Raw genomic sequence first — 13,310 nt, forward strand, 5'->3', positions numbered from 1 at the left:
ATATAGTTCGAAGACTAAGCAACCAAACAAATTAAGAAATTAAAAGATCACACCAAATGGTCGTTGTTTTTTCATTTCACAATTAATGACCAAATCTTATACACCGACTGATCGATTCTCCTACCGTTTGCATGCTAAGTTATAATAAATTGTTCTATATATATGTGTGTGTACGTGTATGTGTGGGTGTTTAAATAGAGAATACATTGAATGATGCTGGATGTTTTTTTTTAATGATTTAGATGTGTGAAGATATATTAATCGATTATAAAAAAAATGCAATAAATAAAATTAACTGTTTTTTCAATAAATAAAAAAGCATCTTTCAAGTATACACAAAGCAATGAAATGTCACCTGAACCTTAATTAACAGTACTTCACGAATATATTGCTGCGTGGTGTGTTCTACGCGTCTTCAACATTTTTTTATCCTGGCTAGCTAGTTTCTGCAGAACTCGTCATACCATGTTCTTGTGTGCTGTGAAGCTCCGATGTGTGATCGCAATCAAAATATATGGTCGAATTTCCTTCTAAATGTCTGACAAGACTTTTCATTTATTTGGACTCAATATTGGTGATAAGTTCAGCTGATGCAGTCCACCGTGTGTACCTCAGAGGAAGAAAAAAAACAAAACAAAAAAAGGCTACGATGTGATGGCAAAAGGAGCTTTTACTGTCTTAAACTGTAACTGTATAACAGAAAACCAGCTCCTATAAATAAATAAATATCTAGACCAATCAATACGTGGGGGCACATCTTTAATGGACACCATTTGCTGCATTTTTTTTTGCATCTAGCTGGACAAAATTGTAGGGCATGCTTACAAGTCAAAAAGAAACGCATCATAGTGCCAAAGAACAGCAATGCTTTGCTTTAGAATACACATATTGTGCCCATTATTTCAGAATCAAAATTATTGCCGTGCTATCGGACAGCCACTCATAAAATAACGATCACAAAAGCGCTAAGATTATAGTGCTAATAGTAGCACACAGCACATCTGCCTCCACATGCATGCCAAGAAGAAACAAGAGGTGCCCTTCAGTGATTAGCAGCAGTAATGCATTATTTTAACCCCCTCGCGTTGTGTTCTTGACTTGCTTATGTCTGCTGATGGTTTTATAAAATGGTCGAACGCTATGAAGTCACGACCATTACTTATATGGTCTGCTCCATAACCTTTGGTTTTGAAATGGAATGTGGATCGGTCTTCTCTTGGTAAACCAGGTCCTGCAGGTATTGGAGGTGTTCTACGACGTGATCATAATGGATTGCTGCTAAGACTCTTTTCAATCCCTGTTGGAATAAAAGATTCTAATGTATGAGGCAGAATTATTAGCTGTTGTTAAAGCCCTGGATTTATCAACATTGAAGGAAGATATGTTTGGAAAAGAAGTGATGGTGGAATCGGATTCTAGAAGTGTAGTCAATTGGATGACAAAGAAGTCTATCAGACCATGGTTTTACCAAAATCTCTTCACCTTGCTTCACGATTCTCATCATGTTTGGGTCCTGTAACTTATATTCATACTCTGCGAGAACCTAATCATAATCTTGCGAAACAAGGTGTCAGTAGGTATGGTGAACTATTACCATGGTTGTGATTATTTGTTGCTCAATGCTCAAAACTTAAGAACAGACATCAGACTTTCAACTTCATTGGTGGAACTGGCACTTGCCCAACATCACCTCATGGAAATCCCTTCTGCAAAAGGTGGAAGATAGTGGTATAACTCTCAAAGAAGTTGACTGATGCTGGGGTCCAGAGATTGCTACGGTAGGGTCAGGTTCTTTGATTACTTTTTCTCTTGTGCTATCCAGGGCCTTGTGTGCATGGTTCGTGTAGTTTCTTGCTCTTTTTGGCTTACAGACCCTTGTGGTTTCTTGTTTGCCTTTTACAGGCTTATTCTGCTTATCCAAAAAAAAAAAATGTCATAACTTTTTTCCTTGGATAAAGAAGAAAAAAGCATGGCGAATTAAAAGCTGCTACAGCTTTACAATGGGCTAATCCGTTGACGGTAATTTGAAGGAAAATCATTGTGTAAAACAAAATAAAAGAGGAAAAGAAGGATTGAAACATTTCAGTTTTGGATAACATAAAAAAAATCATTTATATAAAATGATTAATGGATTCTGAAATTAGAGAATGGTTAATTATATAGTAAAAATTTAAGGTACGGATGCTTGTTTAAAGTAAAATTAATCATTTTATTTACAGATGTTATAATAATATGCTAATATTTTTTATTTAAGAAAAAAATGTGATCGACATATGATTGGTAATTGCCTAATATCGATTAGTTTCAGCAATGGACGGAGTTCTTAGTGCTAAAATTATTACGTCGTATTTGACATATTTTCTCTATTTTATATTTTGTTTTAATTTATTGATATTGGGTGATTCTATTTGTAGTTAATCCAATGTCGGGGACATGTAGGGTTCAGATTTTACCGGATTGAGGAGGGATATTGCAAGCATGTTATCATAATAATGTTCATACTTTTCAAACCTAGGTATTCGATCGGTAAATTAAACACCATTCAAGGTTTATACATGGCTTCTCTCTATATTTGAACAGCTAGAATTTTTTATTTTTTTCATTTTGCAGCTACAAAGTAACAATAAACAATCATTCCTGGTCGTTTTATGGGCACTGACTTCAATGAAATAACGGGAACCGAACAAGTTCAGAGAGATTAAGAACTGTGCATTACGTTATTTCCTTGGATTAACAACTTAGAAGATTCCTCTCAGTGGACCCTGTGGAAGGTCCACGAGCAGCATGACAGCGGGTGATGTTGGCATGTTGTGGGAAGGGTCCCCAGTCGGAGCCAGGGGCTTCGTTTTCTTCTCCTCCATGGCTCCATTTTTAGGTTGGTTCTTGTCCATGCCCTTATCCTCTTATTCAATCTGCCAACAAGCATATGCTGAGCAGTAGAGGTTTTTATTTATTTATTTAACAGACGTGATTAAATAGGGAATTTATTTCCCTTCATTGGTTTTGGAGGAATATTACAATATCTATTAATTTACACGCACGAAGGTGTAATGATTTCTTCATATCCAAGTATTTCTATCAATAAAAAGTCCTATATATCTTTTGATAAAGTTTTTTTTTTTTTTTTGCCCTTCTCGATGATCAAATAGCACACATATCTTGGTGAAAAACCTGAAAATAAAGCAAACTCCTGTTACCATTTCTGACATTTACACTACCATGAACATGAACAAAGCTACAACAGTACTGGTCTCTTTTATTTATTCTTTGGAAGCTGAACCTATCTCTCTTCTTCTTTCCCACTCCCTAGCCTTATTAATATTTCAAAAAAATTAATAAATTATAAAAATAATTAAACATATGATCCCACGACTATATTCTACAACCCTCCCCGCCCCTCAACTCATCATGTGTCCTCGGTTACAAATTAATTCAGGCTTCAGAGCCCGCCATTCCGATTCAAGGACGCCAGAATCCGACGCTCTTGCCAGTATTCCTCTGAATACTCAAAGAGTTAATTTGCTTCTGTGGACTTAAAACTCTCACCCGGCTGTGTTCATTGATGTTTGTTTGTTTGCTACAATTTCATAGCCACTAGCTTCATCTTCATCTTCATCATCCAAACACTTATCATCTTCGTCCTCCTGATTTTGATTATCCTCACTTTCTAAATCCTCCGTCACTGAATCAGGTCTATGTTCTTGTTGAGGGGGAGGCCATTGTTGCTCAGGGAGTACCATCAAAGGCACTGAATTTTGAGGTTTCATATGATGAGTACTATTGGACGGACCATCAATCTTGTTTTTCTCCTTGTATAAAGCATCAAGTTGGTGAAAGTACGGACATGTTTTCGAATCCTCAGGCCTTTTCTTGTTACTCTCTTTCACTTTCTTGAAGTACTTATTGATATTCTCCCACTTCTCTTTGCATCGTTTTGCATTGCGATTGTAACCGAGCTTTCTCATCCCAGCTGAGATCTCCTCCCATAGTGGCCCTTTGGGTCCATTTTCTTGGTACTTGCAATCAAGATTAGTCCTTAGCCCGATCAAAGCTTCAACTTCTACTTTAGGCCATCTTGAAGAGCTTGCTGACATAAAATTCTGATCCCCATTATCTGATTTCATCATGTCCGGATTGGCCACCGGTTGAGGTGGTGGAAATTGTGCCACTGGCGGTGGCGGCGGTGGCGTAGGTGTTGGTGTTTGCTGTGATATCGGAGGGAGCGCTGGTGGCGGCTGTGTTGGGGGTGGATTATTTTGTACTTGACCCGGATTTTGTTGTTCAGATAATTTTTGCAAAAATGCCATTACTGCAGCATCTTTAGTTGCTGCTATGGATCTTTCCTGGGCTGAGATCTCGCGCTCTCTATTGATTCTGGCCATTTCTTGCATTCTCCAGGATTCTTCTCTGACCATTCTTTCGTTTTCGCGTTTCTCAATTGCTTCCAAGAACTTATTCTGCGTCTCCTCTTGCTTCTGGATCACTTCCGTCATTAGCCTTCCAAAAAAGTCCTTCCATTTCCTTTTCCTCTTACGACGCCCTTGCAGTTCCACGTCCGAGGATGTTGATGAAGAAGTGGAATTGGAGTTGAGATCTGAGGAAAATTTTGGAAAAGAAGATGGAATATTAGTTTGAGGATGATTTGTAGGGTTTGTTGCTTGTGACGGGGGGCAGATTGTAGGGTTTGTTGAAGGAAATGGAGGAACTGCAAGATTTATAGCTGAAGTGACAACGCCTTGAGACGTCTTTGTAGCGAGGGTGGCAGCTGCTGTTGATGGAACAGTATTGTGAGAAGTCCCAACAGCATTAGGAGAGGGATTAACCACAGGCATTGCTATTGTGTTGGCTGGTGGAATTTGAGGCTTGGTTGGTTGTGGCGGCAGCGGCAGCGGCGATGATAGTGAAGGGGGGTGACTTTCGAAAGCTTCTAATTGATCAAAAAATCTGTAAGTCTTGCCTTCTTGTTTACCACTTCGGCCATCTTTGGTTCTCTTGTGGTACTTGTACACGTTCTCGAATTTCTCTTTGCACTTCTTGGCACTTCGATTATAACCAAGCTCTGCTAGCTTCCTGATATATAACAACAGTTGCAACAAAAGCATATATAACTCCAATTCTTGTTTTATCCCATCTTGAATTCAGTAATTAAAAACAAAAGATCTTGAAGAATATTCATACATAAAATAAACATGAAAATTAAAACAGCAAAACAACAGCATAAATCGAGCGAATTTACAAGTGTCAGAAATTTAAATTCTGAAACACTTAATTGTTATTGCAGTGTGCACTAAAACGAAGCAAAAAAAAAAATCACAAATACAGTCTTCAAGATTTAAACTGCAAATTAAGAACTACTAAAAGAAAACTAACAAAAAAAAGGAAAAAAGAACACAAAAAAAGAAAATTGAACTCGCACAGACCTCTATCAATGAACTCCAAAAGCAAAAAAAAAAAAAAAAAAAAAAAAAAAACACCACCGTGTATAGTTCCCCTCATCACAAAAAGATAAAATTGTAATTATTCTAATGATCACCTGGAAACATCCTCCCATAAAGGGCCTTTAACACTAGCATCACGAAACGCAACATCCATATCAGACCGTATTTTTAAGAGTGCCATAGTCTCTTGTCTTGGCCACCGGTTACCTCCGAAACCCCGGGGACCTTCAATAGCTCCTTTATCATCTTCACCTCCAACATCAATGTTGCTGCCTTCATGATGGCCACCGGTTATCGGAGGAGCTTCCCTGTTACCTACTCCTCCACCACCACTAGGAGCAAGGGTTGTTGTTGTGGTTGCTAGCACACTACTTGAGTCCCCTAGCATAGGACTCGCTTTCTTTCCTTTCTAACTCTCAATATTACAGCTCCTTGAAAAAATATACGGGCTAAAAAAATAGAAGAAAAAAAAATATCATCAAGGCAAAAGAGAAGGTGAATTCTCTTAAGGGTTTTATGGTAGATGGTTTGTATGGTATGGTGAATTTATTAATTATTTCTGTGGGATCTGCTTGTCAATGTCAAGAGGTTGTTTCTTTTTCTTTCTTTTTTTAATACAAGTAATTAATTTTTTTTTCTTGCTTTTCTTCTTTTTAGCTATGGACTGGAATCTTTGAGGTTTTCTTTTTTTTCTTTTTTCTTTTTTCTTTTGTTTTTTAAGCCAATGTGGGGTGGTAGGGTTAGTTGGCTAGAAGGTGTAACTTGGTTCTCTAGCAGTAATAACGAAGATGGCACAGAAAGATATACATTATATATAGTGCTACAGGAAGAGATAATAAATATTATTACTGGAATTCATCAACAGCTGCCCATAGAGACGACGGCGATGATTCGTGGGTTCTTGTCTGTAATTTAGCTAAATTTAGTTAAAAGCCGGCACATGTAGGTCAGCTTTTTTTTTCGTTTTTATCCCATTCATTCTTTCTGTAATTAGTGAATCACAGCTACGTGGGTATTTATTATTTATTTCTCTATTATACCTTTGTTGTTGTTTTATGGGTGTACTGAGAAAAATATCAGCTTTGCTTTTTGGAGGGTGTTTCGGTGATCAGTGCCCGGTGGCTAAGATTTGACGTGGAATTGCTAGGATTGGCCTTAAAATGGATCCCATTGACCTTTAATCATTGAAGGGCTGGTTAATTTTTCAAATTTTTTATTCGATCACCTGATTTGTGATCTGAGTTTGTCTCTGTAATTCAGGATTTTCTACACCGGATGGTGGGATTTTTGCTGTGATGCCAGAAACGCCCTGGGTTTAAAAATCCATGTTCAACTTTTGTTGGCCGAGACTGTGCGTGATACAGTGCACTTCCTGTGGCGTAAGGGACCTACTGTTAATTGTGATAATGACGAGTGTAGTTTGACAAATTCTAGTTTTCATAATTGATAAAAGAAAATGTTGCCCCTAAACTTATCTTAAGAAAAAGGGACGTTATGAAGTGGGATCCACTGTTGAATTAAACTCGTCGATGGAGGTCGTATTACTAGGCCAGGCCATTTATGAATTGAAGTAAATGGTGGACATTTCAGTTAGGTCTGCAACCAACCCTATTAATTGGGAGGCAAGGATTTTAATGGCTGTGATCATACAAAATCACCCAAAACAACTGGCTTGGTTCATTTTGGGACCTTTTGCCTCTCTGTTGATCTGTGCTTTAATTGCCTAATTCTGGTCTCTAGCATGGTACTGTCTTACGGCCATGTTGCTGTTATGAAGCTGCAGTAAGATCACGCTCTGTGCTTATTTTTTCTCGTTTTAAAACCGCATTTTAGATTATATCCTTAGGATCTCTATCTAACATGTACTCGAATCAAAACGAATGGAAGAGGGATTGTTTATTTATTATCGAATTAGCAGCCACAAATGATCTTCAGAGTCGTGGTCTCACGGGCTTTTTTCTTACCAGTATTGATGATTTCGAGGGAAGAAGTTCTTCAGGGTCAAACCCAAGAGAAGTACTTCTGTGTGTTATAATTAAAGCCAGTAAACAGGGTAGGATTAATCACCAAGAAAATTGGGGGAGACACGAGAGATATTTCTTCCTCTTCCTCTTCCTCTTCCTCTTCCTCTTCTACATATCATATCTAACTCAGCAACTCAATTATTGAGTCAAAAGAAACAAGCGATGCCCCAAGACATAATGCAAGAGGTGGGTCCGATTAATCAATTGGCCATTAAATGCAAAAAATAATAATCTGAGATAATAATCTCTTACAAAGAAAGTACTCCAATATCATTACGTGTGCACAAATCAAGTGATAGGGATGTGGTAATTGATAAATGGTAGTTGTAATAGTAAAGGAAACACAAGGGGCTGTGAGTTAATAAGGAAAGAAGGAGGGGAAAACGGGGCTAATATGATAGGTAGGTAAGACATGCATCGAAATGAAATGGCACCGTTTCATTTGATAATTTATATTCTAGAGATCTTCATGATAAATGACAATGAGAGTTGCACACAAGTCTTTAGGATTTGTTTTTGCTTTTCACACTGGCCTTTTCGCCTTCAATTGATTATATATAACACTATATTATTATTCTTCGTATACTTTGCTTCCAAAAGTAGGAATTCTATTCCTTCATCCAATGGTGTTCCAAAAAGTGAGAATTGTAATTATATATTATATTCTTTTCCTTGCCACATGCAAACTCAAGAAAATAAAGTCTTCCAAGATAGTTTTTATATTAAAAAAAATATCATTTTAATATTTTTTCAGTTAAATATATTTTTAAAACATGTTTAAACACGGACTCAACCTAAAAGACGACGAGCAAGGTTTGAGACCTATTCATGAGATTTTTATCCGTTAACGAAGCATCATGTTTATAATTATAAGACAGATTGTAAAAACGGGCTCTATAATTAATAATTAGCGGTAGCTGAATTTGTACAGAGAAATTATAATATATTTGTATCTTTTTTCATGGTGGGTGCGTATTGTTTTATGAGTTTTTTTTTGCTTATCTCTCAAGATAGACTTTATACTTACTGGTTTTGTTTTCTTGCAATTGCTTCGCTGGCAAGAACTTCTCTAGCTCGGATGGTATGGATTGATGGATAGATAATAAGATTTAGATGCCTTGTAGAGCTTCACTAGCTGGATAGATGCCTCCCACTATGTTTGCCCCCCCTGGCTATTATTTACAGCCTAAAATCCACTGCTCTCTCTATATATATATATATAAGGTACTGTGGCAGGCTACCGCATCTTGTAATTGTTAGGGAAATAAAAAAAAGAACCACATGGTACAAAAGTGGAGCTTGTGATTTAGAACTTAATGAAAGTCGAGCTAGCTAGAGGGGCGACATCTGATCGATCGATGTTGTCTTAAGCAGGGGAATATATATATGTGTGTGTGTGTGTGTGTGTGTGTGATGTTTGTGTTTGTATATGTGGTGCAAAATGTTTGGAGATGCTGCTGTTTTTATGTTTGAATATGAAGGGAAGATTAATTATATGGTAATTAATTAGTTCATATTTAAACTAGTTACTTGATGCTATATTAATCAAGGCACGATTTTTTTTCAAAACTCAACACTAGGAAAGGAAGGGAAATGTACATGTAGCCTAGTTTTTGTTGCTTCCATCAGATTCTATCCTCACTGAAACGTAGCAAAATTCAATCACTCACCTAGTCCACACAAATTCTTTTATAAGACGGGACAAGAGGAAAAAATCTTGAATAAAAAAAGAAAAAGAATTGATAAGTTTTTCACTTCAATTAGTGAGATGGGGTAAAAACACTTAATACATTAAAAATTATCTACATAGAAAAGAGAAAGAGAGAGAGTAGGGATAATAATTTAATCCGAATATATATATATATATATATGTGTGTGTGTGTGTTAATATTAGCATAAAATACATATATTTGTATAATATTTATTGTTTAATATACATATTTATACTTCAAATATATATTCATACTATTTTATTTTTTATTGATTAATAAATAATAGTAAATAATAACCGATTAATAAATTATAAGAATTGAAACGTTTTTATGAAATTGATAATGAACCGAACACAGATATTAAGAAATGGGATAGAGATGGCTAACTTTAATTTACTGGCCCATATGAAAAAGTTACAAGTAGACAAAAGGTTTACTTCACATGGGTAGGCATGTGATGTGAATGTACACTCACATCTTCTGTCTGTCTACCATGTGGATTCACCTCTCCATTTATCTGTCACCAGCTCAGCAACCACCAAGTTGATTCTTTTTTGGCGCGCTCCCTTCCCTTTTCTCCTTCATTGCAATTAGTAATGTAATCCACGTCACATATTCTCACGGGGAGAATTTTCACATTTTTACAACTTTTTCCTCCTTTTAATAGGCCAATATTCACCCCTTGAATGACACCCGACAACCTCTAAAATAATGCCACAATGGCTCCTCTACCCGTCATGATACTTGTCACTTCTGTACTGCCCTGGTTTACTTGTGTTTTTTTTTTTAAAATAAATAAATAGAACATTACAATGATTATATTCATTAGTGATTGATTATATTCATTAATGATTATATTCATCTTCGTTAATTAACTTGCTGATTATTGTTATTTAATCACCATTAATCGAACCTTCTAACATGTTCATCTACCTCTTTCCATTATTTATTTTCCCCTCTCACTCCAAGAAAACCCCCCAAGCCCCAAGGGCTCTCCTGTATTAAATCTCAACATTAAAATAGTGTTTTGTAATTAAAAAAATAATAAATTTAGTTAAAAATATATTCAGACTGTAAGAACAAACACAACCCTCGATAAAGAGGAGTGGAGGAGTAAAATACAAGCAATATTCACGACCATGTGCAAAGATATTCATCGTGGTTAACAATAATGCGTCAGTGCTTGACGCCACTTAAGTAGAATCATTGGAACATGAAAGCATGTGCATCTGCTGGTAAAACCTGAATGATCCCAAGGCCAATAATAATAATATAAATAAAAGCATTAATTATTAGCATGGTTATTAACCCAAAAAAAAAAGAAATTAAATTAACCAGAAAAGTAGACATTTGTTTTGTAAAAGAAGTCACTGTGGATGGGCCCCATGAAGGCAAAAAGAAAGCACTCAAAAAGCCCTTACCAGGGTGGAGGCCCCATGTGCCCACAAACGACCTCCAATGGGGAGGAAGAAGGGGAAGAGTACGAGCACAAAAAAACACGTTCCTCCGACGTCCACTTCTCTCTGACGTGACACAGAACAAATTGGATAACAGGATAAGCCTTGGCTCCGCTAAAGGACTTCTGTGTTTTGTAATTCTCTGTGGGTATACTTCCAAACGGCTCGCAATCAAGCCGAGATATTATCCTAGCTAGTAGCCACCACTCCATCAATTTCAAAAGCGAGCACTAACGCTCTACCATTAATTATTTGGCACAGTAAAAGGTGCCAGATGGTGTTGCAGATACTAGCTAGTACTAGGAATGATTCGTACTGAGAAAAAAAGGGAGGAAAAATGGGTTCTTCAGCTGCGCCATGAATGCAAGATTATCCGAGCTCTTTTTGCCGATGTGACGGAAGACTCCATGTAAACAACTTACCTCGAGAGCCTACATTTACATCGACCTAATTTATCATCCCCGTTGCACGCTGCCGTCAGCCTTTTCTGTTTCATGGACAATACGATTACCATTTGCTGAATCTGCTGCGCATCTCTCCGTTTTTGTTCTTTTTTTCTTCTACTTGTATTTCCAACCATATATATATATATATATTATCTATATTCTTACAGATATATCTAATTTAAAATATGTTTTAAGGTCTACTATTATTCATGATATGGTAAATTTTTAACTATGGATAATATAGGAAGTCAAGCAGGAGAGTACAAACTGGTTGCAGATTAGGTGTGTTAAGGTGTAACTGCTTGGCAACAATTTTATCTTCGTCGTTCAATAATACGATCTTCTTCAAGAAATCGACTCCATTTGATAGGTTTTAGTTCAAACGGGTGATCTGTAGCTACCAAAAAGCCTATTCCCTACATGCTTTCTTTGCACCTCCAACCCCCACAACCGCTGTTGATGTTGAACATGAGGCCCCAATCCAGGATCACAAACTCCAAAGCATTCACACTTGTTTGCAGCTCTGCACCCCAAAGAGAAATGAAAGACTACAGAAAACATTGCAGCCCAAGAGCTTGGCTTTTTTCAGGGCACCGAGTGATCAAGTAAGCTCCTCAAAGATGGTTGCGTGCCATATCCCAGAACCAGACCAATACCCTTCGTTATACTCTCCACACAGGAATGATTGGAGAACACCATGATGCCTTTAAAATCTCCATAAATTCATGCGAGGAGAAATGTTGCAGTGGTGATTTATATAGAAAGGCACTTTAAGACACGCACAATAATGAAATAGATTGTAAGCATCATAAGCTCTGCAGAAAATTTTGAAGAAAGGCAGAGCTTGGCTGCCATGCTTAGAACACTGCTATTCATTTTCATCTGTTTACAACTCATTCAGACGTGCATCTCCATGTCATTTCCATCTTTAAGCCATGAAAAGACCATACAACTACCAGTTGCAGTTCGTAGCAAAACAGTAGTGGGTCATAGTAGTAATGTTTCCCGGGTGAACATTTGAAACAGCTACATGAAAGCTGCAGTTAAGGGTCTATCGTTGCATTGGCCTAGTCGAATACTGCCATTAAACTTCCATTTAGAAAAAGGCCTTGAAACTAATTCTATTTGCAAAGCAACCAATACCCTGCCATAGTTTAGCATTGAAAAAAATCCAAGTTTGAAAGATCTGGCGAAGAAAAAAACATCAAGATTCAAGGTCCTAAAGGGACTCTAGTATCGAAGCATTTGAAAGCCTCAAGCCATTCCAAAATATCCTTTCCTCTAAATGGAAAGGCACTACCTTGGAAAGAAGGCACGCGGCACCTGATGTGGATAAGAAAATGTTAATCATTAGAAATAAAAATGTGGCGAGAACAAGATTTTACTTGATAATCCTCCAGAATCATTTGACGTATCTTCCTTGCAAGCACTTGGTGAACCATTAAAGCATAATCTGCAGGTATCAAGCAAGACTAGACACCAACTGCTGTATAAATAAATAAATAAACTAAGCAAATTTAGATACCATGAATGAACAATTTATCTTGTACTAATAACCAGTTGAGCTGCAGCTATTTGCCAACTACTCACCAACAAGGTCAAGCCCCGCACCCTCTGGCTTCTCCCAGAGTGAAAAGTCTTCTCTCTCTCTAAGCCTGAAGAAGATAAAGTGCATGCTCTACATGATGGATGAAACTTCATTAGATATGATTAAAGAAGGATAAATCCAGCCAGAGGTCAATACTTTAATTCACAAACTGAGATTCTAACTAAGAATTTAAACACTGAAGTTTCCAGCATTCGCTGAAACAGAAAATGTATCATCTTAATATTGAAGTCCCGTTTTCAGAATCAGGTCCCATGTGGAATACTAAGCAATTTCGCCATCCACTAATCTGGCATGATTCTTACTGTTACTCAACTGCATGTGTCATATACTACCCAAAAAGCAACCTAAAGGGCACACCAGAGCACCTTCACCAATTGCAGCTCACTAATTTAAACATACTTTGTTAAAATCATTCAATCATCAAATCAGAAATGATCACCATTTCAGGCAGTATCTGAACTAAATTGTGTGCATACTTGGGTCGCCTTTTAAACCACATGTTTAAACAATAAAACCATCCAATACTAACCATTTCGTTCAAACAGAACGACCTACAAAACTCTGTGGGTGCTCTCTCACTTATGAAAGGTCATGTTCAAAATCAGCAATTTTCAGTTCTCTATC

At 37.0% G+C, this 13,310-nt stretch overlaps 1 protein-coding gene across 1 annotated transcript; it reads right to left on the reverse strand.

Moving 5' to 3' along the window:
• Positions 1–3,178: 3,178 nt before the first annotated feature.
• Positions 3,179–5,968, reverse strand: LOC118038451 (trihelix transcription factor DF1). Its single transcript, XM_035047295.2, has 2 exons — positions 5,534–5,968; positions 3,179–5,070 (listed from the first exon to the last, which is right to left on the reverse strand). The coding sequence occupies exons 1-2, from the start codon at positions 5,824–5,826 to the stop codon at positions 3,543–3,545; spliced, it is 1,821 nt and encodes a 606-aa protein (XP_034903186.1). The 5' UTR covers positions 5,827–5,968; the 3' UTR covers positions 3,179–3,542.
• Positions 5,969–13,310: the final 7,342 nt, after the last annotated feature.

Source organism: Populus alba, chromosome 14 (genome assembly GCF_005239225.2).
Source record: "Populus alba chromosome 14, ASM523922v2, whole genome shotgun sequence".
NCBI classification, from domain to species: Eukaryota; Viridiplantae; Streptophyta; class Magnoliopsida; order Malpighiales; family Salicaceae; genus Populus; species Populus alba.

Bases quoted from the DNA above. Each gene is read 5' to 3' on its own strand.
- LOC118038451 (XM_035047295.2), bottom strand. From the start codon at position 5,826: ATGCTAGGGGACTCAAGTAGTGTGCTAGCAACCACAACAACAACCCTT. The intron at 5,071-5,533 runs GTGATCATTAGA...GTTATATATCAG, and splicing joins TTATGGGAGGATGTTTCCAG to GAAGCTAGCAGAGCTTGGTT.